This window comes from Calcarisporiella thermophila, assembly GCF_041956535.1.
Source record: "Calcarisporiella thermophila strain CBS 279.70 unplaced genomic scaffold VTP21scaffold_3, whole genome shotgun sequence".
In the NCBI taxonomy this organism is placed as follows: domain Eukaryota; kingdom Fungi; phylum Calcarisporiellomycota; class Calcarisporiellomycetes; order Calcarisporiellales; family Calcarisporiellaceae; genus Calcarisporiella; species Calcarisporiella thermophila.
This window is the reverse complement of record NW_027192193.1, coordinates 715,801-743,784: the sequence shown is the minus strand read 5'-3', so window position 1 is coordinate 743,784 and position 27,984 is coordinate 715,801. Positions and strand designations below refer to the sequence as shown.

Sequence of the window (27,984 nt, the reverse complement as noted above, 5' to 3'; positions counted from 1 at the left end):
AAAAACTGAAAAACAAAATGGCGGAAAAAAAATTAAGAAAAAACCAAAAAGGAAAAGAAAAGGAAAAGGAAAAAAAAAATCTAAGGAAAAGCATAAGAAAAAAAAACAAAACTATCATATTCTTTTCAGTCAAATATATATAATACGTGTATATGTATATATATAAGAAAAGTCTACGCAGAGTTGAAAAAAAAAAGAAAAAGAAAATGATTCATTAATAAGAAAAAAAAACAAAAATTCATTGTAGAAGAAAAAAAGATTCAGAAAAAAGAAAAATTTTGTTACTATTTTTTTAAGACAGGAGTATATTCCTTATCGCGTGTATCATTCTGTATATAGGAAGAAAGGAAAAATAAAAGGCACCATCATTAAGAAATTCCAACATAGAACAGCCAAGGATCCATCAAGCCACGGTCTCCTTCTCTTCAATGCCCATCTTTTGCACCAAGCCCGTCAACTCCTCGGCGGAGGACCTCTCCTCCCCCTCAGCAGGAGGGGGGTAGTAGTAGCCAACTGGGTACGAGGTGGCTGCCACCTGGGGTAGATATCTCTGGGCATTCATAGGGTGATTCTGGGACTGAGCGGGAGGAGGATAGGCAGCATAGTACCCGGAGGGGGTCGCCACAACAGGGGGGGCATTTCCAATCCCTAGAACCGTCTCCGGGGTCAAGGGCTGGCCCATCCCGCCCACCCCCATTCCCATCCCAGCCGCGCGCCACACCGTCTTCTTCACCACCTGGCCCTTCAGTTTCTTTTGAGCGGGAGAATCGGCGAAGCGCACCTGCAGAGGAACATTCGATCCCTCCAGGGTGGTGCCATTAAACTTGGTAATGATGGCCTCCGCAGACTGGCGATCGACCATACGAGCAAAACCGACGCCGCGGCTGGCGTTCGTGACAGGGTCGCGCATAATTTTGCTTGACGTGGTGCGATATGGCTGAAGCATTTCCTCCAGTGCCTATGGATGCAGCGTAGGTTAGAGAGGGAGAGAGGGGGGGGGGAACGCAAGGGGAGCAAGGGCCCACTTACATTCTCGTCCATGTCCAAAGGAAGATTTGACAAATAGATGTTCGTCGAGGTATGATCCTGTAAACTCTTCAGGCGAAGACTGAACGAGTCCTAATAAAATGAAGGGTGGCGGTGCCAGTGAGTAACCAGCCTCGCTCTTCAGTGGAAAATAGTATACCTTGGCAAAGCTCACTTGGAATCCCATCTGCATAAGAGCCTCCATGGCTCGCTTGGCCTCGTCGTCCGTCTCATACATCACAAACCCATATCCCTTGCACTCGCCCGTCCTCTGGTCGAGCATCGCCTTTGAGGAGGTGATTTTTCCATACACAACACACATATTATACAGGGACTCGTCGGTGGTGGTGGGGGGAAGCCCGCGAATGTAGACGTTGGTCGTCTGCGTGGGGTTGTAGAACGGATCCTGTTGGCGCGAGGAGGGACGCGAGCCCGAGCGCGCCGGCTTCCATGATGGGGAGCCGGGCGGAGATGCCATGGGAGACGTGATGTAGCGAAGCGGCGGCGAGCCGGGCGGAGAGGAGAGTTGGGAGAAGGCAGGGGAGGAGGGGATGCTCGAGGGGTATGCATAACCATAAGCCGTTGGATGTAATGGCGGAGATTGCATCACCACCCCCGCCGCGGCCGTGGGGGCGCTCTGTGGGTTGGCGGGATAAAAAGCAGGGCTTGCGGGTGCGTAGTATGCTCCTGCCGCGCCTACGGGCTGGAATTGGGGCGACTGGTCCCCCGCAGGGGGATTACCTCCGGGGTAATATTGAACGGGATAGAAGCCGCAGTGGTATGCGATGTGAAATGTCGCGGGATCGTTGGGGTTGTACCCAGCGGCTACGGCAGCGCGATAGGCAGGATCATTCCGCAGATGGCCATTGGATTTGAGATCGTTTGTGGCGCTGCGTGAATTGTTGGACGATGGTGTGGGGCTTTGTTTGGAAGCCTCCTGCCTGGATTCAGGGGGAGTGGTGGATTTATCAGATTGCTGCTCCATTGTTTGCAAAAGGAAATGATGCCGATTAAAGGTGAAATAGAGGGAGGTGAAGGTGAAGGTGAAGAAAAAGCAAAATTCACTACAAATGCGCGTTGTGGGTTAGGCGTGATGGGAGTGGGAGGAGATGGGGGGGGAGGGATGATGCCTACCTAGGTGTAGAAGCGGGATTGCGGTTCTAAATAGTATGCAGATGACGGGAATGTTCAAATACAAAAGTCGGTTTTTTTTTTACAGTATTCTAGAAGGAAGAGAAGCAAAACAGAATCAGAAGAAGAGATCACGCATCCGTTGAAAGAATTCCCCTCGTGCCTTTCCCCTGAATTTTGAGGCCAAGCCGAACAGAAAGAGAAATATAGTGTGGAAACAAAGAAACGGATGAACTAATCAAATAGGAAAGCTAGGAGATCAAAGGCAGCCGGCACACGCACTCGCTTCCAACCTCTCCTCTTACCCTCCAAGGCGAAAGAAAATAGTACGGGAACACAAGAGCAAAAGAGAGAAAAAAATTTACGTTCAGCCCAATTCGACGAAAAAAAGATATCTCGCGGGTATCCCGAGGGCATGTGGATAAGTTTATTATTGAGTCATTCGCTTCGCCTCAACCCTCGTGCGCTCGCGCCGCTGTTTTGGTTGCCGTGATTGAAACCGAAATTTTTATTGTTTTATCGATATAAAAACACATTACCTGTAGGGGAGAGGGAAAAAAATGAGGAGGAGAATAGTAAGGAGAGGAGTAAGTTACGAGAAGGGTAAAAAAAAAGAGGGGATAGGAGGGGAAAAAATGCACATCATTGTAAAATAAATATAGTGATATGTAAGCTGATATAAGGTTCATAGATGTAGAAAGGAATGAAGTTGGTGAAATAGAGAGTGGATAAAAAAGAAGTATATATATATATATATAACTGTAAGTAATAGACAACAAATAGGGAAGAAAAAAAAAGTCTGGAAAAACAAACATCGACGGTGATAGTTATTCGTATTTGATATCATCACCCTCGCCCAAATACATGAACTCCTCCATATTACATTCGCGATCTGGATTTCCAGCCGGAGCCATTGCCACCGTCACCAGCGGCGACATTACGGGGGGAGGGGCTAGCATTCTTGCATTCCATCCACAAGCCCTCGCATAGGGGTCAAACCGGGCGCCGCCTCCGCCGCCGCCTCCCGGGGGCCTGCGCAGCCCACTGCGCTTGAACCCCCGAATCACCTCGAGCTCATCTCGTAAGCGCTGCATGAGGACGGCCTTCTTTCCGGTTGCCGACTTGCCACGCTGGCGAAGCATATCCTTGAGCTCCGTGACGGTGATGTCCCCAAAGTCGACGCGCTCCAGCTCGTCGTCCAAGCGCTGCTGCTCCTCCGCCGTGATGACGCCGGGGGTGCGGGGCCGGGAGGCACGTGGGATCTGGACAGCAAGCCGGGTTTGGGGCGTGTTGGCCAGCGTTGGGGTCTGGGGCGTCGACGAGGAGGAGGAGGCGGGGGGCAGGGAGGAGGAGCGTTTTCGGGGCAGGTGGCCGGCAAGGCGTTCGTAGTCGGGCAGGGAGGAGGATTCGAGGCTAGAGGTGAGGAGGGGAGAGCTGGCGGCGCTACCAGAGCCTGCCGCGGTGGTGGGGATTGGCCACGCCACGGGGCTCACCGGCATGGAGACGGACATGTGCACGGCGCTTGCGTGGGGGCTGAGGGAGCTGGACGAGGGGATCTCGTCGACCTTCACACTCTCCAGCGAGTCGTGGCCCTCCTCGTCGGACGCGGAGGTGATCTGGAACAGGGGGGACGGGTTCGCCTGCTTGCCGGCGGCCAAGTGGGGGAAGATGCTCGGGCGCTGCGGCAGAGAGCTGGTGGAGAGGGATCTGCGTCGGCTTGCGAGGGAGATGCCGCCCGTGGGGAGGTGGAGCAAGGGGTTCTGGGGATTGGGGGGGGTCCCGGCCGCGACGGCGGCGGTCGCGGGAAACGAGGAGGAGGTGGACGCCTCCAGGGCGGGGCGGGGGCCCGCGCCAAAGGAGTCGTCCATGCCCATCCATGGGATTCCGAACACCAGTCCAGGGCCAGCCTTCGACAGGTCCGAATCGGTCCAGCCCACCATGGGCATGGAGGTGGTGGGGTCGAGACAGGAGGCGGCGAGATAGTCCCCCTGGCCAAGGACCACGTCACCGGGAGGGTCGAGCGGCGATGCTTGGAAGGGCCCCAGCATCGAGTCCGCGGCACTGGAGGCCGACAGGGGGGAGTGATAGGCGGCCGCGGGGTCCATGGGCTGGAGGAAGGAGGCGGACGAAGCGGCTAGGCCGGGGGCGGAGGGGGGGGAGGTGGTGGCAGTGGCGGAGGAGGAGGGAGTGGCGGGGTAGTCTTGGCGTGGCGACTGAGCCGGTTGCGGTTGCTGCGATTGGGCTTGGCCTTGCCAGTTGTGCTGGTAGTCGTCTTCGTTGAGGTAGTCGTTGTAAAGGAGTGACATGTACGCTGGTTTGGTGGATTCGGGCGGGGTGAAGCTTTGAGTCAGTAGGGAATCCGAGCGTTGGGGGGAATACATTCGGGAGTACGAGCGGGAGGCGGCGGGAGGGGTGGGTGGGGGGGAGGGGAGGAAGCTGAATGAGAGGAAAGGAGTGAGGCGGAACAGGAGAAAGGGGAGGGGGAATTGGAGGGGGGTGGGAGATTCTAGGTGGAAGCAGAGAGTGCGAGTGAGTGCGAGTGAGAAATGAAGCGCAATGAGCAGAGGGTCCGGTAGCGACGAGGGGGCCCTCCTTACTTACTGGGTTACGGTTGGCAGCGAATGCGATTCCTGGTCGATGTAATGCTCTCAGGGAGAAAAAGTAGGCTGGCCCTGAAAGTCAGCTTTTTTTTTATAAAAGAAAATTTTCTATTATCCGCTGGAGTTATCCACAAACACTGTCGGACACTAGAAGACAGGTGTGTGAAACGCAATTGGGTGCAAGGGCCCGCTGGACAAGAGGATCAAAGCACTAGGCTCAACATTCTTGAAAACAAACAAAAATAGCCAATCTTCTCAGGACGGTTCCATGTTTCGTTCTGGCTCCTTGATGTAACCGCACGTAATAACAAACAACGGTGCGTACGAGGTCGGCTCGGTGAGACTGCTCTGGTCTGGCCATGGGCGAGGGTGCAGGTTAAGTAATTACCTGTGCTACATTTCAGCACGTTGGCTAATCGCCCACGTTTTTCGGCGGTTTGGCCGGCGTTTGAATTGCTAATTCATAACCTGCGAGCCTCTCAGGTTCCGTCGCCTGTCTTCGATGATTTTTTTCTCCCTGGTTCTTGCACCCGGGGCCATATGAGCGGGGCACCAATCAACGCGCGGCCAGGGGAATTGGTCGCTGCGCATCCCGTAATCTGATGACATCCCTTCTCTCTCCGGCGACCGTGCTAGATCGGCCCAGCCCCTCCCCCTCCCCTCCCTTTCCCCCCCAACCCCGTGCGAAATGATGACATCGGCCTCACGCGAATTCAACGCGCCACCTTTGTGCTTTATTCGCTTTTATTTTCTCCTGGGTTTTGTCGCTTGGTGCAGGGCCTGCCTGATTTGCCTGCGGGAGATTTGTTTTTGTCAGCACGAGGCCTGACCACGGGAACATTCCTGGCTTATCAATGATTATAAAAATAGCCTCGAAGAACTTTCTCCGAGCTCTGCTTCAAGATGTCTCTTTTGCGCGCACACTCGCAGCGGTTGTCAAACCTTTGCAACACATGAGCCTGCTCCTCTCCCTGCCTCGTCCTCGTTATCATATGCCTCGCCCCTCTCTCCTCCCTTATCAAAGCATCTTTTAGTGCTCATGTTTCCGTTTGCTTTGTGCATCGTCTTGAACCTCGGATGCGATCGAGCAGGTGAGCACACACGGTTGTCAAACTTCAGTTAGTTGCAGCACGATTTACATTAGACACCCTATGGTGCCAGTGTAGCCACTTTTCCTGGTTGTTCCCAGGCTCAGTATGTACAAGGATCCCTTGCACCAAAACGTCAACGGGGGAAGCCTATTAACAATGAATAGGGAATACAAGAAAGGCAGCGTGGCTTACTTTCTGCTACTACGGCTCTCGGTAGACTGGAACAACCTGAGTCACTCCCGAGAGCGGAGTCATCAAAGGCAAAGGGGAGTGATGGCAGCCGCACACGACCTTTCTACGTCCACGCCGTTTTTGGTCAACAGGCTTGGGGGGTAATATCGTGCGTTATCTCTTGTCAGGCCGGATTAGGCCTAGTTTATCCGGCTGACGTCGTGAAAGGTGGAAACGCCCAGCCATGTTCTAGAGAGGCAAATGTATGCGGTGGCCATCACGAGGAAAGGTGTCCTCCGTCCACTTCTTCAATAAACTCTCTGTAACTCTCTTTTATCGGCCCCTCGATCGGCCTGCCCTGCGCTCTCCCATGCCCCGCGGCATGTTCTGTTGATGTGCCAGCTGTTCTCGACAAGACGCGGTGGTATGAATGCTAGCATAAATGCGCCAGCATTTTCCCCGTTGGCCCTATATGCACATGCAAGAGAAGAAAATAAGTCGAAAAAGAGGGCATTGAATAGGGCTTGCGCAGTGCATAGCTGCTACAACTCCGAGGGGAGATAATGGCTCTTCAACCCATGTAACGAACAAGTTTCGCGGTCCGAAATAGTGTAGTGGGCAGTGGAGGGTTCCGGTGGTGTCGCTTGTACTATCTTCGGGCAAACTCTACGCAGCAGAATTTGCTGGAAATGCAACCTTGAATTTCCACCACGGATGCCGACCATCAATCTGGTGACGTCACGAAGTTGCCTGATGCACGTGGATTCGTGGAGACCTTGGATGCAAAATGCGAGTGCAACAGGTTGAGGGTGCGGTGGGTTGGAAATCCACCCTAACCGCCCCTGCGCCTTCTCCTCCTCCTCGACCGTCATTTGCCGCCGGTGTCATTTAATCCATTGCGGCGCCACCCTCCTCGAACTCTCCCCAAACTCCTCCTCGGAACTCCTCTTCTCCCCCGCAAAAAAAAGCCCAATTGTGGAGCCGCCTGGTTAATGGCCCTTCGGCCCATTGCCCCCCTCTCCCTCCTCGATATCGGGGCCAATGCTGGCAGGACGCCTTGGTGTGCCGCCGGCGCGGCCGGGGGGAGACTGCTTGGGAGGAATTGGCCGCCGGGCTCCTTATAAAACCCGCCGCCGCGCTTCGTGCAATGACTGCGGAAATAAGGTTTGCAGCGCGGCGCGCTTTGGCCAATGGCAGGCGGCTCCACCGCCAGTCAAATATTCGGAAGAGAACAAAAGGAAAAGTGGTCCAAAACACGGCGCGAGGCAGAGAGCAGCGAGGCTGAGTTGGGGGGATGTGGCTCACGGCGCTGCGCGCGCCCGCCCTACGGCCGCGCTAGGAACCAAACCCCTCCATGGAAAAAAAAGAAGGCCCCGCTGTACTCCTGTTTAAGCTCGTATTGCTTCCGAATTTGCTGGCCAGCCTGGCACACGCGCACAACCAACCCTAATTTATTTTGCACGCCGCCGGCCTCCTCTGCCAACCGTTGCGCTGGCAAGGTGCAAAAACAGAACAAAATAAAAGCCATTCCGAGTAGAACAAACTGGCTTCCCTTTTCAAGCACTCTATATAGAGCCTGCCTGCCCGCGCTCCTCCCCCCTGCTCCTTTCTTCCCATCATCCCATCCGCTTCTCCCCTCCCCTCCCAATCTCCATCCCGAAGCAGCCTTTGAAAGGCTCCTCTTCCTCTCTTTAATTCCCTCCTCGGCGCTTGCTTATTTATCCGCGGTATACCCCTCGCCCATCCCCTTCCCATCCCAACCCCAAATAAACCCATCCCCCCCCCAACCTAGACTCCCCCATGAAAATTGTATTGACATGCGCCCTAGTGGCCTGTGCCGCTGGCATCGCACAGGCTGGCTCATCCTCCAATCTGCGCCGCGCCCTCAAGCACTACGATCTCGAGGCCCTTGGCCTCGCGCATCTCGTGGAGCAATTCGCGCACGACAACGTCTTGAATGCCACGGCCTTCCATCCCGCGGCTTCGAAGTTCTCGCGTCGCCAGCTGGAAGAGCTCATCCCCCTGGCCGCCAACCTGGCCGTCCTTAACCAGACGGCCGAGCACGCCGCCCCTGCCGATGACCTCAACAAGGTGGAGCAGCAGGTTCCAGCCGAGAGCCTTGTCCAACCATCGGCCGACGCCACAACCCCCGTCCAGCAGGAGCAGCCCGCGCCGGAACAGCCCGGGCCCGTCCTGCCCGATACCCCCGAGGACGGAACCGAATTAAAGAGAAAGAAGCATGGCAAGCTGCTCCAGAAGAACTCGAAGATGTAAATACACCTCCTCTTCCCTCCTTCCTTCCTCACCCTCTCCCCTCCCGCCCCCCTGACTAACCCGGCCCCCTCTAGGACCTACTACTGGCTTGCCAAGGAGAAGGACTTCAAAAAGAGCAAACTGGTGACGCTTAAGACCTGCGCCGGCAAAAAGCTCGCCTCGGTCCCCGAGACATTTGCTCGCTCGGTGCGCCTCGAGGGCAGCGGTGAGCTCGCCGGAGGCCGCCTGATCAACCTCGGCAACTGCAGCTGCAAGGGAGGATACAACTGCTTCATGGAGATCGAACCCGAGCATCGCTATGGAATCAACTCCTACGGCGACCCGCTCGTTCCCTTCGTGTCGATTGCCTCCAACGATCTCCACGTCAAGAACAAGCCGCGCAAGATCTACGTTCCGCAGTTCGATGGCGTGGACGTGCCCGGCTCCGACTTGAAACACAACGGGTGCTTCCTTGTCGACGATAAGAGCTATTCGTTCGGCAACCGTCACCTCGATATCTATGTCACCAACATCAAGTACTATGACATTATGAACAAGCAGCTCCGTGGCCTGAACCGCATCGATGTCTATGAAGGCGGCAACTGCGAGCTGCAGACTTACCTCTAAACGGCCGCCGCCCCTCTCTTCGCCTCGCCTTATTCTGCACCATATCTTCTATTTCTATTTACTTACTATTTATTACACTGTTGATTCCTTTGCTTTGAACGAGCCGGGGCGGGGCTATTTATTGTGGATGTTCTTTTAGTCTTGTCACTAATACCTTTTCCATTTCGATCCAATAAACCCTGGGTTACTAATTCTTAATCTCCTAATTCCCCCTTTTCTTAATCTTATCCTTCTTTTAATCCTTCGATGTCTTTACTTGCTTATACTCTTATTTGTTGACTCCTTCTCTCGCTTTTCTAATGAATATTCATTTCAAGTCGCTTCACCCCGGAACCCGCTGATTCTTCGCTAATTGAGGATAAATCGCCCGAGAGCCCTGATGATGGATATAGTAAATGGCTTACTAACCTCAGGATTCGGAATCGGGATTCGGTGTAATCTTGAGTGGCAGAACGGTTCGCTCGCTCTCATTTTTCGTACCTCTCCCCTAAAATACACGCCTGTCCTCCTCTCGAGCTCTCCCCTCTCCAAAAAATACCAGCCGCACCATGACTCTAGCCGATTCGCCAGTCGGTCGCGCTCTTACCATCGCGGGCAGCGACTGCTCCGGCGGCGCGGGAATCCAGGCCGATCTCAAAACATTCACCGCCCTCAAAACTTACGGCCTCTCTGTGCTCACCGCGGTGACGTCGCAGAATACACAGGGGGTCGATGGGATCGTGGACATTGCGCCCAGCTTTGTTGCGCAACAATTGAGGGCGGTGGTAAAGGATATTGGTGTCGATGCCGCGAAAACGGGAATGCTGTTCAGCGCGGATATAGTTAGGGTGGTTGCACAGGTGCTGAAGGAGGAAAACGTGATCAACCTGGTGGTCGATCCGGTCATGGTGTCGACCTCGGGATCCATCTTATTGAACGAGGACGCTTTGGAAGTCTTGATCAGTGATTTATTGCCAATAACGCTCGTGGTGACGCCAAACATACACGAGGCCCAACTACTATGCGCCGGACACGCGAAAGACATGGATTCAGTGAGGATCAAGAGCCTTGATGATATGAAGGTAGATATCGTTTGCGTGCGTTTCTCTGTTGAAGTGAGCCCATGGATGGTGTTGAACAGTGTATGATTTTGAACTTCAGGCGGCAGCCAAGCGAATTTCGGCCCTGGGGCCGAAATATGTGCTTTTAAAGGGCGGTCATCTGCCGCTCGAGGGCGATGGCGTCAAGGTGGTGTATGACGTGCTCTACGATGGGTCTGAATTTTTCGAAATCCCCAATGTCTTTGTCTCGACCAAAAACACCCACGGGACGGGCTGCACTCTTTCCGCTGCCATTGCCGCCGAGCTGGCCAAGGGGAAGAAAGTAAAGGACGCGGTGGAGAAAGCCTCGGCGTTCCTCCAAGACGCCCTTAGGGAGTCTCTTTCTCTCGGGCATGGGCATGGCCCGCTGAATCATTTCCACAACATCCGACATCTGCCCTATCGGAGGTAGGTCTTCTGGGTCATTGCAATAATCTTAGCAGGGCGCCTAAGCATTCCCCCCGTGTCTGTAGGGAGAGGTTTTTCGAGGCGTTGAAGTTATCCATCATCCAGGATTGGCACGCCTACACCCACCATCCCTTCGTCGAAGGAATGGCCAATGGCACCCTTCCGCGCGAAAACTTCATCCACTATCTGCGGCAGGACTACCGCTTCTTAGAGAGCTTCGCACGTGCGTATGCCCTCGCCGCCTACAAGTCCCAGGATATGGAGTCGATTGCTGCCTCTTCGGAGATCACCATTTTCATCGCAAAAGAGAGCCGCATGCACCTCGAGGTAAATGGCTACTTCCCTCCATTAACTCGTACTTGGAGATTGAGTTTCGAACCATTAGTATTGTGAGTCGTGGGGAATACCGCGCGAGGAGGTGATACATACCCCCGAGAGTATGGCCACCATTGCCTACACTCGGTTTGTGCTTGACCAAGGAATGACCGGGGACCTGATGACTCTGCGAGTGGCGCTCGCCTCCTGTGTCGTCGGCTATGGGGAGATCGGGACGAGACTATTCAACGACCCACGGACTAAACGAGGTGCGTATGAAATCTCCTCTCATGCTGCCGTCATAGATCATTAACCAGGGCAATTCTATAGATGGAAACCCCTACTGGAAATGGATAGAAACCTATGCCGCGGATGATTATCAGCAGAGTGTCCGAAATGCCCTCGGTAAATATACGTCATCTCTTCTCCCAATCTTAACTCTCTCTGTTGATGCACACTTACCCACCCCCCAATAGAACTGCTTGAAAAGGATGCGCCAAAGTATGTCGGCTCTCCAGAGCGCTTCGCCGAGCTGGTCAAGGTGTTTAGGCAGGCCACAAGACTAGAGATATCGTTCTGGGAAATGGGATTGAATTGCTTATAAAAAAAAAGTCCACTACAGTGGATTCACCCCCTCGAATTATAATTATTTTTTATCATAGTGTTATAATATCTTATATATATTTCTGCTTATCTTTCTATATATTTAAATAAAGATGGTATATAGGAAAGGTGGTGAGCCAAAGCTCTCCTGTCAAAGGTGAATCAGAAATGGACCAGGCCAAGCCCAGGCATGAAAAAGGCAAATGCACGGCCATGGATGCGCTGTAGATGGTAGTGTACAGCTCGAATGGCCACACGCCTTCATCAGAAGAATTTCTAAAGGCCTCAAATATCATTCCGTGCTCTCTGCAGCTCCATCATTTGGACCCGGCTTTGCTTGGGCTATACCTTCGGACCTATTTGCAGTTGGTCCCGCCCCAACGGTTCGGTTCAGTTCATGACGCTGGATCAAGAGGCTTCCCACGAAAGCAATTCCCCATACAATCGTGCAGATGCGGAAGCACCACTGAATGCCAGAGACGTATGCTTGGATGACCTGTACACGAAGGTGTTCGGGAAGTTGCTGGATGGCGTCTAGATTATTCTTGACGACCTCGATTGGAACCTCGACGCCGGTTAGTTTCGACGCCAACTCATTATAGATGATAGACCCTCCGAGGGCTAATCCGAAGCTTGCCCCTACTACAAGCCATATGCAACGTGGTTAGTAATGCATAGGGTGGAGGGAGCTTTGTATTTGCTTCTTCTCACTTGTTCTGAAAAAGAGCGCCGAAGAAGTCGCCACTGCTATATCCTTGGGCTCCACCACCACCTGCGTGGTGAGAAGCAATGTTTGCACGTTGAAACCCATTCCTACAGCCGATACCACCGGGTACCCTATTTGTTGTCCTCGGCTGCTATTTTCATCGAGGGTGGAGAGAAGCCCAGCCCCAACTACCATGAACACCATCCCAATCCAGATAAAAATCCGCAGGCTCCCGGTTTTGGAGACCAAGAACCCGCTGGCCACACTCGCTAACACTAGACTAATTGAGCCGGGTATCATCTGGAGCCCGCTCTGGGTGGCGCTCTCGCCTAGAACAACCTGGTAGTAAACCGGTAGCTGGACGTGTAGACAAAAAATAAAATAAAATAGCAAAGAGTCAGCAGCTATTAAAAGTGAGAAGAATGCGCGCTTAGGTATATACGTAGAAGAGATAGGTAAAGAACCCGATGCCAAATAAAAAGGAGATGATCGTGGTCAATCTATAATCCCATACAAGGAATATTCTTGGGGGAAGCACCGGATCAGGGGCGACCCTTGCCTCGATATAGACGAACACCCCAACGAATATGCCGCCCAATACAAAGCACACAATGACCGTGGGTGAGTTCCACGGCATCGTGTTGCCCCCGAAGCTTATCGCCAGCAGGATGAGGACAACGAGCACCGCAAGGCAGGCAGAGCCCAAATAGTCAATTCGCTTCAACTTTTCTCTCAACCCCCCTGGCACAGGGGGGAGGCGAAGGACGAACGCAACCATTAGCACGGCCACTGCGCCAATCGGCAGATTCACGTAGAAGGCCCATCGCCAAGAAACCTTGTCGGCAAACACTCCTCCAAGAAAGGGCCCGATGATGCTTGCTAAGGCCCAGGCGGCGCTTATAATACCCTGGTATTTGCCGCGCTCCCGTGGAGAGGTGATATCTGGCCCGAAATAAAACATTAACCACACGGGCCCCTTTAAACCTGCAAACGGAGCGCTGAAAAGGATTCTTACCCGCTATGATGGTAAGGGCTTGCGAGAAAACCCCACCCCCGCCAATACCCTGAATAGCTCTAAAGACGATGAGCATGACCATGTTCTGTGATGCCCCACATAATGCAGAGGCGACCGAAAACAATAGAATGGCGAAGAGAAAGGTGGAACGCCGGCCAAAAATGTCTACCAAGCGATATAGAAAATCCCACGCTAGTTAAAATAGATAAGTGGAAAGAGCCACCATGATTCGTGGAGAATACCTGAAAAGCGGCCATAAAGCAGCTGGAAAACGGTCAAACTGATGGTGTATGCCGTTCCTACCCACGCGATTAGGCTGAGGGCATTGAATCTAGTGGAGCCATTTTGCATAGACAATAAAGTTGGGGAGGAATGGCACCGAGTTAAACGATAAAGCTTTGGTAGAAGTCCAGAACAAGGAATTTACTCTGAGGAGAGCCGCGGGAGACACGTGCTCACGATCGTTTGGTCCAGCGCGCAAGGCAAAACAGCCAAGAGAAGCCTAGAGGTAGACGGCTTTGTTACTGCCATTATTATCCCAGGGTACCCATTTCTCGCAAACCCTTCCGACATACCCTATCAGGATAATGATCACACTCTTGAATGGAAGCACTGCACTCTGCACCCCTTCTGCCGCAGTTTCCCTCATCTCCTGTTTCTCCAGACCATCTGCACTCAAACCACCGCCTTCAGCCTTCTCCTGTAGAGGGTCTCCATCGACACCGTTTTCACGCGTACTCGAATGCGATTTATCTAGGATATCGCCCATTTTACAATAGTTAGCATGGGATGGTTAAAAATCCCTGGAAATGGTGAGAAAGTCGGCCCCCTAGCGAGATTTTATATTCGCAGCCCTTCATAAAGTTTCAACGGTCAGATTTTAACCGAATAGGTTTCTTGGATTCATTAAGGTTAGGGGATACATAAGAAAAGAGCTGTGCTCACTTCTTTCAATTAGGAAGTTAGGGGTTGAGCTTCATTGTCAGGTGGCGGTCCACCCAAAACCGCCTCCTTTCATGGTAAAATTTTAAGCCGATGACAGCGCTTCAGGATGTGGTCTTTTAGGTGATCAAACAAATCGGCGCATCCCTTTATAGAGGGTCATCCGGCGTTATTCAATAGCTTAGAGGCAGCTACTACTGTTTGGGTGGCTGGCATTTTTAATCATGGGCCAGCTGTTCTATACTAATTTTGTTCTAAGACAATTTCTTGTAGACAGAATCAATGAACCCAAGGATTTCTGTTTGGCTTTTTCCTGCAGCAAGCAGATGGTTCCCCCTGTAGACAAAATGTCAGCATCGCGTGGAATCGAGGGTCGGAGCGGGGAGGAATCTTGTATGTTATATTATGTATTATTATTATCATTATATATGCAGAGATGGTAATGCAGCGTTAATCACGTGGGATAAACTGTGTATAATAATCTTTGGTCTCTTGCTCAAAGACCTCTTGCGCTGTCTCTGGCAACTCCCGCACGAATTTCCCTGTCGTTTTTGCAGTGGTGACGTTAGTTCGCATGCACACTTGTTTACCAACAGAATACCACATTATTTTACCTGGGGACCCAGAGTAGACGGAAAACGAGGGGATCACCGTGTTGGGTGGGATAAACGTGTTATCTTCGATGAGGCAGCAGTCTTTGATGATAGCAAATCGGCCCTATTATGAATGGATGGAGTTTTTAGCAGGTGAGAAGGCGGCATTAGAATGCATAGCATTATTTACAATGACACAGTTTTTTCCAATGCGAACAAAAGAGCCTATAGACGCGGCTTCCACGATGCTCCCTTCACCCACGGATACATGATCACCAATCCGCATTGGATAGTAGCTAAATATCCTGTGGTATATTCAAGGAAAGTAAAGAACATAGTCAAGGTTTAGCTTTCTCCGTCGAAGTTGGCATATAATAGATCAAGAACTTTATCCAACCCTTTGTATGTCTTGTATGGCGGTCGTATTACCGAATTTTTTGCCAAAAGACAGTATCTCCCAACCGATATGACTACCGTCTGACCGCCACCTGTTCTACGAAGATCTCCCCGGACTATACAATTGGTCTGGATAATTGTCTAAGCGAGATAATGGTTCAGAATTTAAAACACCTTTGAGTAATACTGCTACATCGACAAACGAGACCACTCAGAATTTCCATCTCCTGGCATGACACGAACCTTTCCACCCAGAATAATGTTCTGGCTGCCTGTAATGCAAGTGTTCCGACTGACCTTGTTCCCTGTGTCCTACATTCAAACACGGCGACGCGTAAGGTTGTGCCGAAAAAGACTGGGGGGAATAAACTTATTTACGGTTTCAATGTATTCCGATCGATCATAGTATACTGGCTGTAGTTCCATATGTGAAGAATCCGACAAAGAAGACGCCGATGTTCGAAATGGAGAGCTCTTGCCCTCCACTTGTTACCATGATAAGCCACATGTAACCGTATTGCCTATAAAAGAAATTTGCTCCTGTAAAATCTAGCACTGATTTCCGGCATCCTTAGAATGCTGCTGGTGTAAAATCAATGAGCATATATTCGACTAAGGGAAGAATTAAAAAATTACTGATAAAGATAAACTGAGAGTCAAGAATAGAGTAAGTTTCCAGATAATAAACGAACGAAAATAGTCTGGCTCAAATATCAAGGGTTTTTATATAAATGAATCGATGCAGAAAACCTATAGCTGCTGGCTTTAGCATATACAAAACATGGTTGGGGACAGCAGATAGCCAATAATTCTCGCGCAGTGAGAGGTAACTTGCCGTGCCCAATTTCTTAGTTTGGATAATGGAATTATTGTCGGTGCGCAGCATAATCCGCTGGTTGCGAGCCATACGCACTGGTATTTATATTGGCCTGGTTCGGTAGAATTTGGTGGGTTGCGTGAGGCGGCACTCTGGGGGGTTCTGTGGCCATTTGGTCGCTATTATATTGATTGTTGAGATGGGCGGGGTAACCCTCTTGGATTTGTACAGGGCGAGACATTTGCCACCCTTTGTCATCATCGTAGTCGTCTTTCCATGTTTCAATTTCCTCCTTGGTCACGGCCTGGATGCGCAGGTCTGCGCCGTTTTCGTCCAGCCCCTTGATTACGGTTGCGTTCTGCGTGGAGTGTTGCAATTGGGGCTTCTCGCTGCTCGCAATGTGCCCCTTGAACACCTTACCGAGCAAATGTTTGGTGTCAGCATGGACCATAGGAGTGAATAGCTCTTGCCAAACCTGTCATTGGTGGAAGGTTGGGTCACTAAATTTATATCAAAGCACAGGTATTCAATCCACTTACAGCAGGATGGCCATATTTGCGAGAGAGCTGCTCGTCCTGGAGATCAGGCCGCGCGCTCGTCGCATTGCCCTCCTCGGGAGAACCTTCGTAGTATCGGCACTTGGGATCAAACCACCTCCTGCATAGGAATTTGAACCCCAGAGTGATGATTGGAAGAGGGATCAGGATGATGGACAGGTAGTTTGCCCCTTTAATATTCATCACGCCAATCATGATGATTTGATAGAGGATCAAGCTGAAAACGATTCGGTTGAAGAGCACACGCCAGATAGTTCCGCCCGTCTCAATCTTAGTCCGACACACATAGCTATTAGGATGTACGGTTAGCATCTTGGGCGCACATGTGGCGGACGTATTTAACCTACATAATTTGATATCTTGAGACCATGTATGAGAGGGAGAAAAACACTAGTGTGAAGGGCAGGACCAGCGGGGCGATGACGGAATAAATCAACCCGATGGTGAGGAAGAAAAGAAGGATATTTCCGTTGAGAGCATAGTCAAACTGGAGGGGTTGCGTTAATTCCTGGAGCTCTCTGGGAGTCAAACGGAGCAATCTCTTTTTAAGGGTGATGAGCAGTAGCGCCACAACCTGGGCCAGTTCGATCACTATTGAAAACCCTCTAAGGGAGATGGTGTTTATCCAGAAGGTGGACACACTCACGAGACCTATTTGATATTGAACGTTTGTCATCGTCTTATAACGCAAACTAACGTCTGCAAAAAGACCGTTCCCCCTTACCACTTGCAACGGAATCCAAAACATTCAAGCGATCAACAATGCTTCGCTAAAGGTTTATCAAAAGCGTTACGTTGGCAACAACCATTAATATGAAAAATATAGATCTTACAATAGTTTCGAGGTTGAACTGGCCGGATCCGATGGCGTCTCTTATTTGCCCGAATATTGAGAGGAGGGTGGTGAGTAGCGTGTAGTATACCAAGTTATTCAAGATAAAGAACTAGAAGATGAGGAGGATAAATAGGGTGAGGAAAATTGTAGGCGTGGAGAGAGGAGCAGCTTACAGTGAAGAGTTTAGCAAGAGTGTGCCTTTCAAGCGACGTGTAAGTAAGTGCCCCTTGTTTCTTTGACAAAAATCGCAGCAGGACCGGTAGCAGCATGAAAAATATAGCCATGACTAAGGGGGCCATGTAAGCCTCGATTAAGCCTGAATAGATGCGTCAATTCCAAGGCGTCAATTCACTCATCAATGAAAGAGTGTCCTCACCGGTAAGAAATTTCTGCGATTCAAAGAAGCTCTTAGTGAACGGGAAAAACTTGACGATGTTGTTAATGCTGGCCACGGCGGAGACCATGGTCAACGGGATGATCCAAATAAAGCAGAAAATGACGAAAAACAGAACTCCAAGCCATTTCCTGGTGTGCCGAATGGCCGGAGGCAAGACTGCATTCTCCCAGATAATATCTTTTGGCTGTGGGGCAAGTAGGACCTTGATTTTCTCGGGCAAAGGTTTGCCTTCGAGGACGCGTGCTACACCATGCGTCTGCGAGATGGTCGGATATTTCACGAAGCCATGCGAAAGTGGCATGTTGAACAAGACTTCCTCCCGCTCCAATTTAATCTCGCGCTCAAGGCGTTGAATCTCATTGGTGTAGTATTCAATGCTATCCACCTTCTTCCCGCCGCAGAAGAGGAAGCCTCCCACCTTATGAGTCGGTCGTTTCTCAGCCACTTCATTTTCTCCTGTAGAAAAGTAATTGGTCGCGATGAGTGAGATCCCTAAATTTAGTAACCGCAGAATATCGGACCGGTACCTTTAAGATACTTGGTAAGGGCCCCCTCTAATTTTCGAACCGCTAAATTGTGTTTCTCAACTTTCTCAGGCAAATCATTGACCTGTCGACACATGTAAGCCTGCTGAACGGGGTGGCCTATCCTGGCAAAATAGTCGGCCAACTGCTCATCGGACTGCATTTGAATCGCATTGAGAGCCCAAAGGGAGCGGCTGTGGATGGACGCCTGATACTCTTCAGATAGAAAGTATTTGCGCCGGAGTTCGACGTGCTTTCTGTACATGCTGTAAAGGAACCACAGAATAATGCCCGAAAAAACCCAAGTCATTATGACATGGGCCCAAAACCATCGGATATCTCCTCTGATCGCAGATATACTCATAAGCTTTATTGCACCTTCCGGAACTTCTCCTCCATTCGTCCGCATGGTGGCCACTACATTGATGGGAATGAGCACACAGATGCCAAGTGCAGTTAGCGCAAGAAAGATGCGCAAGCAGAGCCACAGGAAGCGTATGTAAACCACGGCATCAAAACCAATCTTCTCTATCATTTCCTCTTCAGATATTCTAGGATGTTAAGTAGCAATGTTTGAATTTGATTCACCATGTAAGCAATGCAGATTTCCTACCTCACTACTCCCAGCCAGTCTAAGAGCCCCTGGCCTAAACGTGGTGGGGTCTTACTATAGTTAACAAAGAGGAGTGAATACTTGTCTTCAGAGCCTGTAAAACCATCAATTACTTTTCATCCGAGTGCTTCACACTTCGTGCATAGACTAGCGAATGTTTTGGACGCAGGTAGGAAAAGGCAACTAATGTCGCAACAGAGAGCGCGACATTAATGCCAATCTGGGTGAGCATACCCGTCAGAGAAATCGATCCATCGATTTTCTTTTGATCTTGGAACGAGGTCACGTCCGTCATATTGTGTGAATGAGCAACAGGATGAAATGGAACTAGATATATCGAATATGTTGAATCTTAGTCCAGGATGTTGCTGTACTAAAAAAGGGATGGATACGCGAGGCTACGGAGCGGAGCGCAAAGGAAGAATGAAAACATCAAGATTTTTATTTTTATAACTAAAAAACGCATTGGCGTGGCGGTGGCCAACGAATTAGCCCTTCGATCGATTGGAATGCCTATTGGGCGTGTAATTATGAACGGTTTAACAACTCTGATTGTTTCGAGAAGGTTTCTTTTTTTGGATCAATCATTTCAGAAAAGCATTGGCACGACCCTTTTCCGCTTATATGTTTCATTACAAGAGGATACCAAAGAACATTTGATCATGTGGTGTATACAAGAGTGCTTACAAGAGAGATTAAACTGGATTGGTGCGGGTATGAGGATGAGGAACTGTAGTCAGTATTTCTCGGGGTAGTCTACATATCCACCACAGTTTCCAGAACGAAGTGAATCGATGACTTGATATCCGTCGGTTCCACGCACCTTGAAATAAAGGCGAATCTCTCTCAGCTGTCCTCGAACGCAGATCAACTCTGCATCGGCATCCAGGTAATCCATAATGGCCGAATGCATATCAACGGCACGGTAGCGGCGCCCTGGGACGATTCCCGCTTTTGCGAGTGTGGCATACATGTCGAATTTGTCTCGAAGTGCCAAAGCTTGAGAGAAAAAATCTTGAACTTCTTGATATTTCTGGTAATCGGAGCCATAGCAGCGCGGCTCTAGTGTTGTGACACAAGTACCATGCTTAACCCATTCATGTGACCTGAGATATATAAAAGAAAAGAAAAATTATTATATGTATAAGAAAGGGATGGCAATGCCATGGAATATTATTGAATTACCAGAACTTGTTTAAATCACCGGTGTAGCTTGGCCAGTACCGTTTCATCTTCTCATATAACTCAGTGTTATTGCGTAAAATTTCTTCTACGTTGTTATAGGCGCGGGTATGATCGCAGCCCTGAAAGGGGGGATAATGGCCATCGCTATTCAAATAATGTTAATAACGCTTTATCGTGCACATTATGAAAAGAAATATCCACCATTTATCAGGCCATAATCCGTGTAGAGTAAATCCGTCTTTTGGTCCAGCATCCTCAAGCCACTAGAAAAGAATTATGTAATGAAACGTCCAGTAAAATTACTGTTGACAGACTACAAACCTGGAGAGCCAGCACCACAACTCCATACTTAGGACTGCAACATGTGTCGACGTTCTCAGCGCTACATGACATGATATCCGCTATTAAGTTACAAAAAGATGTTAAAACAGTGTGTCTAAACTAGGATAGAGTATATAGGTACGTCTGCATGCTGGGCTAGAGCTAAAAGAGATTTGCTCGCCTTTAAGCACAGTTCCTCCAATAAATAGTAATGATAGAAAGGTAGCGAATGTTTTCATCTGAAGAAAATGGGTGGATAATCAAAGGTGGGATTAGGAAGAAAAGTAATGGCTAGGCTGGTCAGTAGCTTATAAACTACCGATAGCCTATGCTTGTGAAGGCTGCACGCTTCTTATTGGGTAGGATTTGAAAATTAAAATTAAAAGAAGATTGCCATCAACATCCTAAGTATTTTAAAACTTCAACCGGCAGCGTTCAGTATCGACCATAGAATGAAATGTTAAGAAATTGAAGTTAAAACTCGTACATATACTATCAATGTGACAATTTATCTCGAATGTTATCTCTAGAATCTTTGCGCAAAGTGTTGAAATATGAAAAAATCGTCGCTTGATGGCATGTCCAAGATAAAGTATAGAGAATATGAGAGCGCAGGGGGGGGGGGGAGGATTGGTATTAAACATACTATCCTTGCAAAGGCATTTTAAAAATTATTGCGGAATATCATGGCGCATCCCTTCGATCTAAATAGATAGTTTTGGTAGCCTCACTTTGTCCATTTAACAAAGAGCACCTTCATATAGTGAATGAAGAGTTTTTGGTTTCCAGTTTAACTCCAGCTGTGATTTCATGGTCTTTATTTTTTTTCTTAAGATATTAAGAATTCTAGGAAGATAAACAATAGAAAATAAACAAAATACAAAAAGCACAAGAGAAAATAGCTATTAGAAGTAGTAAAAATAAAAAATAAAAAAGAGTAATAAAAATAAAATAATATATATACTAATATAAAAAATAAATCAAACTAAAGGCATATAAGATATAGCTCTAACAAGAATGCACGCATATAAAATAATAATATAATCCCAAAGCAAAAAAAAAAAAAATAGCTAGCTATTTCAGCGGTTTGGCGGTGGCCGTGGGTGGTGACCCAAAGGTGGCATAGGAGCACCAGGGGGTGGCCGCCCATAAAACCCAGGCTGCGGAACATAACGTCCTCCTGGTCCACCAGGCCCGCCCGGATGAACAGGTGGAGCTGTCGAGCCTGCGCTAACCGGTGGTGGTGCACCGTATCCACCACGCCCATAGCCCTGCGGGGGTGGAGGCATATGCCCGCTTCCGCTGGGGAAAGAGCCTTGTGGAGGCGGAGGACCCATACGCAGGCCAATCATACCAGGTGGCGGTCGTCCGTATCCAGGATTAGGCATCGGTCGACCATATCCAGGCCCAATAGCACTAGGATTAGCAGTACCGGTGGGTGGACCAACTTGACCAGGGCGAAGACCAGGTGGGTGGGGATTTGGATGCGGTCGCGCAACCGGAGGTGGTCTATTTGAGGTTGGGTGCGATGGATAGGGAGGATAGGGAGATTGCTGCGGGTGACCCGGCTGTGGATACCGCGCTTGTGGAGGTAAACGTGCAACAGATGGCATTCCATTCATACCACCGCTAACGTTCAGGCTACCACTGCCACTGCCTCCTCCTCCACCGCCAGTAGCCGAAGCGTGAAATTGACTCGGAGGAGAAGAGCTTGAAACGCCGGGTATATTCGCGGAATGTATTGGAGGGGGTGGTCGCTGTTGCTGGGCTTGCGATTGCGGCGAGTGAGCTGAAAACGTTTGCTGCTGCTGCTGATGATGATGATGAAATGATACTGGTTGGGATATTGGTCCAAGCTGTGGGGATTGAAAAGGTGCAGACGGTAGAGGTGGTTGTGAAGAGGGTTGCGACTGGGGCGATTTCGGCGACGTTTGGTTTGTCCTCAAAGTCTGTTGAGGGGACTGAGGCGGCAACGAAGGTTGTGCTTGAGGTGGATGTGGACGTGGCGGCTGGATCTGCGGCGGGCGTGGTAGGGGGAGCCTCTGAGAAACAGGCGGCGACATTTTTGATGCACCAACCCAGGAGGCTACATAAGAGAACCCAAGGAACTCTTGTTGGTCGGCATGGTTGAGGGTGTAATCGATAGGAGTTAGTATCGGCTTTTCACGCGTAAATTCCTCGTCAAAGTTAGAAGTATCCAAAGCGGATGACTAGGGATTTAAAAATCAAGTTTTGTGATAATTTGCTAAGCATCTGGATTAAAACTAGCACTTACTATCTTCGGGATATAAGTGGGACGAATTTTCTTCTGAAGGATATCATCCCAGTTGACACCTCCAAAGAAGGGATGCCGCTTGATTTCTTCAGCGTCTGTTGGACCTGAGCCAAGCCTTCGTTCTGGATCTTTGGTCAACAGCTATGTTGTATATAGATATACAAGTTTAGGAATAGTACAATACTCATCACGAAATTGCAACTAACTCTTTGGCAGACGTGAACAGCATGTCGTGGCATATTCAAAGGATAGAGCACTTCATCCTCCTAAAATCATATACAATTTGATTAAACGCGAATATGAAAAAATGAATATAAAAAAATTCACCAATATTGCATCAAAAATTTCATCTTCGCTGTCTCCCTTGAATGGTGATTGCCCAAGCAACATTTGATAAAGAAGCACACCAAAAGCCCACCAGTCTACGGCACGTGTGTATCTCTGCTCCAAAAGAATCTGCGGCGTGTAAAAACATAGAGTCAATCTTTGCTAATGTTTGGTATGTATATAGAAAATAGTCACTTCGGGAGCCATAAATTCTGGTGTGCCGCAGAATGTGTTCGTTGTATTGCCAGGAAACATATTTTCTTTGCAGAGCCCATAATCTGCAATCTTGATGTGCCCGTCAAGCGCAAGCATAATATTGTCAAGCTTGAGGTCACGGTAGACAATCCCATTTTTGTGGAAATACTCTAGCGCCAACAATACTTCACAAGCATAAAATCTGGCGAAAAGAGTTCAAAAATTAATACGATGAGCTGAATTTTAATAGCAAATATTTAATAGCTTCTGTTACCTAGCACGGCCTTCGGAAAACTGTTCCCGTTGGATATGAAGCATTAGATCGCCACCCGACACATATTCCATCACAAAATAGATGCGTGAGTCTGTTTGGAAGCAAGAATGAAGATTGATGAGAAAAGGGTGTCGTTCGCGATTGGCAATCTGGAACACGCGTTTTTCGGATCGAGTGCTATGTAGATGCAATTAAAGTGAATAACAAAATCAAAAGATACGAGCAAAAATTGCCAGTCTACCTTTCCACCTCATCATTTTCGATGATAAATTGTTTCTTCAGTACTTTAATAGCATAGAGTTTTTTGGTTGCTTTCTCTTCCGATAACATTACTTTACCAAAATTCCCTTTTCCTAGCACCGACAGGAAAGTGAAATCATCCAAGCAGACCTTCTTCTGCAATGGAGGCCCTTCTGCGGGCATGTGGGGGGCAGCGGAAATGGGAGGCTAGTGGAAAATCGTTTTCAATCCGGCATCATAGATAACAAACTTGTAAAATGAGCTTACTCTAACATGGGACGGAATTTGAGCGGAAGGTGAAGGTGGTAAAGGTCGCTCCTTGATTGGCCCACTTTCTTGCAAAGTCGATGAGGAGGATAGGGATGTCTCTTGGTATGTCAGTGAGTGCAGTCGATTCGGGATATTTGGAGGTAGATGAGTAGGTGAAAGCGGTGGATGCACCACAGCCTGCTGCTGCTGAGTAGAAGAAAGTGGCTGTGATGTTTGTGGTTGAGAAGCTGGCGGCTGATAGGGTTGGATGTGAAGATTCGGAGGGCGTGGTGGATGAGTTTGAGGCTGCCCTCCAGTGGGAGCTTCGGTGCGTTTCTTTTGAACATCCTCGGGCTTTTTACCTTCAGCCTTACGCATCTCTGCGCGTTTCATTTCCGCAAGCAGCATGTTGAGTTTATCAGGAGACATACCACAAAAATCAGGCACCAAGTGAGCACATTTTGAATGACAGGTGATTCCGCACTCTATGCAAACCGTGGATTAGTATATATTCACAAGTAAGCGGCTAACTGCAGAGTTACCTGAACATCTTTTGGCGCGCCGAGTTCCTAATGGTAGCATGTGGCCACAATGGCAACACCAGTTCGCGCTGATATTTGTAAGCGGTTCGAAGCGATGTGGAATACGGTGCTTTAACTTGGCCATATCAGGGTCCTGATTGAAAGAATTAAAAATCGGGGATTCGATAATACTGAAAAATTCACTTACCATCTCTGAAATAGATTTCGAGATGCACTTGGTGACCACGTTCGTATAACACTTCTTATGACAAGTGTATTTACAATCTATTTAAAAAAATATTAGCCTAATATCATGAATATTGATTGTCTGAAAAATCTTACCTTCACATTGATATCCGGATTGCACTAGAAATTCAGTACAATAAGCACATCTCATTATATTGTAGAATTGCTGTTCCACGAATTTATGACCATTCATTTCATGGATTTCTTCCTTTCGCCGCACAGCATTGACACGGTTGAGACCGTCGCCAACTCTCGTTCGATTCATCTCTTTGACTGAAATAGAGGAAAGAGTATTAGCCTTAAATTGCCTTTGTTCTCCCCACCAGAAGAGGGTTTTCGAGCGTTACCAAAATTGAGTCTTAAGAATAATTGCCCATAAGGCTCAATATCAAACCAAGCCTCTAGGCCTTCGGAATAGGATGGCCCACTTGAGTTGTTTGTAGCCACAATTATTCTTTCACCTGATTCGGGAGTTGGAAAACCACTCCCTGCGAAGTCTGCACCGGATGAGGATGTACCTAGATTAGGCGCATAGTTGCCACCAACCCCTGCTGGTACATTCCCAACCTGGCCGGCAGTTACCCATCCAATTCCAGTCTCACGCAACACTCTTTGTCTACGGAGCTCCTCGGCAATATCCTGTATCTTAATCCAGAGCATACCAATCGGAAGAGAGCGCTCTCCTTCACGATCATATATCGTGATTTCTATTTCGCTTGCCTTGGCTACATGTATTTCAAACCCCTCATTCCAGCGATCATTGGTGCTTGGGCGTGTACGAGCAGCAATAGCCCCATCCAGCTTGACGAGTACGATGGATTCGGGATATTTGAACATGTGCGACGGTGCATGCGCAACCTTGGTAGCACCAAATATTTGAAGCTGAAGCTTTCCAGTGATGGGGCGGCGTAATCCTGGTGCCTGCCGCATTACTTGGGGCGACTCCTCATCTATAGGAGTGGAGAAGAAGAAAGTATTAGCTACCATTTAATATACCCAATCACGGCTATTTAGCAAGGACCTTCTTCTCCTCCAAAGTATAATCCCTTGTATTTTTGTAAAGCTGTTCGTAGTAGGGCCATCTTTTCCGAGCTTTCCTGCAATTCACTAGCAATATCTGCGCGATTCTTGCGATCGCCTGTGGTGGGGTCCATATTAAAAACTTGCTTCAATTTTTCTGAGCCCTCCCGTACTTTGCGCTCAACATCCAATTTGAATTCAAGGAGGTGGAGCTTATAAGATACTTTCTGAATGTTGATAGGTGTACTGGCTTTGATTAGTTCTGTGCAAAGGAAATTGAATAAAATCCAGTGAGAATTTAGTACAAATTCATGTTAAATAAAATGGTCTATGAAAATAACATAGCATACCCAAATTAGATTGCGCACTCCTCTTTACCACACCTTCATTTTCCACCTCCACCTCTCTGCCGGGGCCATCTCCACCATCAATCGACCCGCCATCTCCGGGAGATGGTGATGGAGCACGTCCGCTACTAGAACTCTTTCTTGATTTCCGTATTTCAAGTTTCTGTAACTCATTTTGTAAATAATCGATACGTAGCTGAATCTCAGCAATACGGTCATCACACTGTGCTTGTGCTAGCCGATCAGTGATTTTAGAGCGCATTGATTGCGCGCCATCTTTTAGACGATGTTCCACCTGAAGCTTTTGTCGGATGTCGCGTATTTGAGCTTCAAAATCCTAGATCATAATTTAGGGAAGAGTAAAAAAAGGACATAAAAAACATGAGTCGTATTGTATTTTGCTAGCTTGACTCTTCCTCAATCCAACTCTCAAAGATACTCACTGCGGACATGGTGCGAGGTTAAGGATAAGTCGGGAAAGGAGATTTCAATCTCCCAATTTATTTTTAAAAAAAATATGATAAAGCAAGCTAAAATATATAATGCTCTTCTATTCCGCTTACTCCCTCCTCTTTTTAATTATCAATGGTATGGAAATTCACTTGAATCTAAAAGTTCATCTACGTTTCGACGGTACAATTAAAAGGATTGAGGGGGCTTATGCGAAATCTAATAAATTGGAATCCGTCAATTCTTTAATCAAAGATTTCCTATATCTCCAGTACTTGTTTCAAAGCCAGAATACTCTGCCATTTGTTCCCGAAGAGTTTGATTTAGAGAACACCTAGCACCAAGAAGCAAAAGCATGGATAAAGGTTAATACATATAAATATAGCCTCGTAACGATTCCATTCTTAAAAAAGTGTGTTAAAGAATAAATTTATATTTTGGATCGTTTCTCTTTTGACATGTATTACACGAGGATGGCAAGTTCGTGTAAGTGATTCAAGTTCAAGATAATAAGGTGGGACTTGCTCTGGTTCCAATCGACCCAAACGTAACGGCTCAATCTTGAAGTCAAGGGGACCTTAAGAATACAATGAACCGAGCCCGGAACTTGAAAAAGGCATTTTATTTACCGGAGAATGGGGATTAAAAGAACACATTTAAATATAGCATTACAATAAATACGCAGAAAATTTAATAAATAGATTTAAATATTAGGGGATGAGGGCTGATTTATGGGAACTACACGCAGAACAAACCAGGATTAGACTGTGATCACTAACAGAATAGCAAAGAATGCATTCACCGAGGCTTACCTGAGCCAAGATTTTACGGATGGGTGGTATCCATTTATCTCCGCATCCGCTTTCGCAAAACTTTTCCAACACATGCTCGCTAAATCTGCGCAGTGAGGCTGTAAAACCACTTCTCAGTCGTGCTGTTCGGTCATCGCCCACCACCTCTTGGGCTGCGGCTATCAATTTTGTCTCGTATTCTCCTCCGCGAACAGCACGGCTGGTCATGTTGCGAACAATCGCTTGTCGTGTGAGGTTGAGAACGTCCTGGATGTGGTAGGAAATAGAAACGGGAGAACCACACAGCTCTCCCAGCGTCCAAAAGCAGTGTCCCCTGTATTTTGCGACTAGAGTAGAACCGCGCAAATCAGTAAAGTCCTGCATACCGTTGTATTGACAAACACTTACATATGTTTTCGTCCATCATTTTCGGGAGGATAGACAGCGTGTTATTCTCTAGTGAATTCACGACTGAGAAAGAGCATCGCAAGAGAAGCGTGAAGTGAGTTTAACATATTGATGCTTGTATGAGTAAAACATAAGTTTGTGCTTACCTTTATTAATGGAATTAGCAAGCAACACATGCTGAGGATGCACTGAGACAAATTGTCGCAATTCATTCCTCAGCTCCCGATACTCCTCCTTGATCTTTGGAGAGTAGTTTTCTGCGAATGCTATGCTGATAGCATTTCTACACTCTCGCTCACAGGCATTGGTATCAATGGAGAGCAAGAGGAGGAGGAGGGCTAAGAGTAGGGCTCTAAGCATCTAAGTGATCTCGATGGATTAAAGAGGGGATGCGCTATGCCGATTGGGTGGAAGAGAGCGGATTATAGGATAGGGG

At 48.5% G+C, this 27,984-nt stretch overlaps 12 protein-coding genes across 12 annotated transcripts; 3 read left to right on the top strand and 9 right to left on the bottom strand.

The window, feature by feature from the left end:
- Positions 1 to 403: 403 nt before the first annotated feature.
- Positions 404 to 2,011, bottom strand: VTP21DRAFT_7193 (uncharacterized protein; the record flags this gene model as incomplete). The annotated part of the gene is made up of 3 exons (XM_069397907.1): positions 404 to 958; positions 1,030 to 1,119; positions 1,187 to 2,011. 3 exons carry the CDS (start codon positions 2,009 to 2,011, stop codon positions 404 to 406), a joined length of 1,470 nt encoding a protein of 489 aa, XP_069255420.1.
- Positions 2,012 to 2,984: 973 nt separating this feature from the next.
- Positions 2,985 to 4,538, bottom strand: VTP21DRAFT_7192 (uncharacterized protein; the record flags this gene model as incomplete). Its single annotated transcript, XM_069397906.1, has 1 exon — positions 2,985 to 4,538. One exon carries the CDS (start codon positions 4,536 to 4,538, stop codon positions 2,985 to 2,987), a length of 1,554 nt encoding a protein of 517 aa, XP_069255419.1.
- A 1,655-nt stretch (positions 4,539 to 6,193) lies between these two features.
- VTP21DRAFT_7191 (uncharacterized protein) lies at positions 6,194 to 6,891 on the bottom strand (the record flags this gene model as incomplete). The annotated part of the gene is made up of 3 exons (XM_069397905.1): positions 6,194 to 6,268; positions 6,337 to 6,487; positions 6,566 to 6,891. The coding sequence occupies 3 exons, from the start codon at positions 6,889 to 6,891 to the stop codon at positions 6,194 to 6,196; spliced, it is 552 nt and encodes a 183-aa protein (XP_069255418.1).
- Positions 6,892 to 7,060: 169 nt separating this feature from the next.
- VTP21DRAFT_7190 (uncharacterized protein) lies at positions 7,061 to 7,411 on the top strand (the record flags this gene model as incomplete). The annotated part of the gene is made up of 1 exon (XM_069397904.1): positions 7,061 to 7,411. The coding sequence occupies one exon, from the start codon at positions 7,061 to 7,063 to the stop codon at positions 7,409 to 7,411; it is 351 nt and encodes a 116-aa protein (XP_069255417.1).
- Positions 7,412 to 7,819: 408 nt separating this feature from the next.
- VTP21DRAFT_7189 (uncharacterized protein) lies at positions 7,820 to 8,899 on the top strand (the record flags this gene model as incomplete). Its single annotated transcript, XM_069397902.1, has 2 exons — positions 7,820 to 8,289; positions 8,368 to 8,899. The coding sequence occupies 2 exons, from the start codon at positions 7,820 to 7,822 to the stop codon at positions 8,897 to 8,899; spliced, it is 1,002 nt and encodes a 333-aa protein (XP_069255416.1).
- A 548-nt stretch (positions 8,900 to 9,447) lies between these two features.
- Positions 9,448 to 11,305, top strand: VTP21DRAFT_7188 (uncharacterized protein; the record flags this gene model as incomplete). Its single annotated transcript, XM_069397901.1, has 6 exons — positions 9,448 to 9,960; positions 10,040 to 10,386; positions 10,452 to 10,713; positions 10,772 to 10,970; positions 11,032 to 11,106; positions 11,178 to 11,305. 6 exons carry the CDS (start codon positions 9,448 to 9,450, stop codon positions 11,303 to 11,305), a joined length of 1,524 nt encoding a protein of 507 aa, XP_069255415.1.
- Positions 11,306 to 11,596: 291 nt separating this feature from the next.
- VTP21DRAFT_7187 (uncharacterized protein) lies at positions 11,597 to 13,794 on the bottom strand (the record flags this gene model as incomplete). The annotated part of the gene is made up of 7 exons (XM_069397900.1): positions 11,597 to 11,946; positions 12,016 to 12,367; positions 12,453 to 12,952; positions 13,026 to 13,190; positions 13,268 to 13,356; positions 13,453 to 13,527; positions 13,601 to 13,794. 7 exons carry the CDS (start codon positions 13,792 to 13,794, stop codon positions 11,597 to 11,599), a joined length of 1,725 nt encoding a protein of 574 aa, XP_069255414.1.
- A 623-nt stretch (positions 13,795 to 14,417) lies between these two features.
- Positions 14,418 to 15,382, bottom strand: VTP21DRAFT_7186 (uncharacterized protein; the record flags this gene model as incomplete). Its single annotated transcript, XM_069397899.1, has 6 exons — positions 14,418 to 14,509; positions 14,582 to 14,684; positions 14,751 to 14,865; positions 14,958 to 15,097; positions 15,200 to 15,268; positions 15,335 to 15,382. 6 exons carry the CDS (start codon positions 15,380 to 15,382, stop codon positions 14,418 to 14,420), a joined length of 567 nt encoding a protein of 188 aa, XP_069255413.1.
- Positions 15,383 to 15,822: 440 nt separating this feature from the next.
- VTP21DRAFT_7185 (uncharacterized protein) lies at positions 15,823 to 18,994 on the bottom strand (the record flags this gene model as incomplete). Its single annotated transcript, XM_069397898.1, has 10 exons — positions 15,823 to 16,248; positions 16,313 to 16,619; positions 16,678 to 16,981; positions 17,055 to 17,100; positions 17,164 to 17,274; positions 17,339 to 17,481; positions 17,542 to 18,018; positions 18,090 to 18,637; positions 18,700 to 18,753; positions 18,813 to 18,994. 10 exons carry the CDS (start codon positions 18,992 to 18,994, stop codon positions 15,823 to 15,825), a joined length of 2,598 nt encoding a protein of 865 aa, XP_069255412.1.
- A 441-nt stretch (positions 18,995 to 19,435) lies between these two features.
- On the bottom strand, positions 19,436 to 20,444 carry VTP21DRAFT_7184 (uncharacterized protein; the record flags this gene model as incomplete). The annotated part of the gene is made up of 5 exons (XM_069397897.1): positions 19,436 to 19,805; positions 19,885 to 20,028; positions 20,086 to 20,147; positions 20,206 to 20,285; positions 20,348 to 20,444. 5 exons carry the CDS (start codon positions 20,442 to 20,444, stop codon positions 19,436 to 19,438), a joined length of 753 nt encoding a protein of 250 aa, XP_069255411.1.
- An 840-nt stretch (positions 20,445 to 21,284) lies between these two features.
- Positions 21,285 to 26,351, bottom strand: VTP21DRAFT_7183 (uncharacterized protein; the record flags this gene model as incomplete). Its single annotated transcript, XM_069397896.1, has 15 exons — positions 21,285 to 22,415; positions 22,481 to 22,621; positions 22,687 to 22,746; positions 22,808 to 22,936; positions 23,003 to 23,204; positions 23,277 to 23,453; positions 23,518 to 23,723; positions 23,784 to 24,250; positions 24,308 to 24,440; positions 24,495 to 24,571; positions 24,629 to 24,805; positions 24,880 to 25,482; positions 25,554 to 25,814; positions 25,903 to 26,236; positions 26,343 to 26,351. The coding sequence occupies 15 exons, from the start codon at positions 26,349 to 26,351 to the stop codon at positions 21,285 to 21,287; spliced, it is 4,107 nt and encodes a 1,368-aa protein (XP_069255410.1).
- Positions 26,352 to 27,078: 727 nt separating this feature from the next.
- VTP21DRAFT_7182 (uncharacterized protein) lies at positions 27,079 to 27,908 on the bottom strand (the record flags this gene model as incomplete). Its single annotated transcript, XM_069397895.1, has 4 exons — positions 27,079 to 27,087; positions 27,162 to 27,487; positions 27,549 to 27,611; positions 27,695 to 27,908. 4 exons carry the CDS (start codon positions 27,906 to 27,908, stop codon positions 27,079 to 27,081), a joined length of 612 nt encoding a protein of 203 aa, XP_069255409.1.
- Between the last annotated feature and the right edge of the window lie 76 nt (positions 27,909 to 27,984).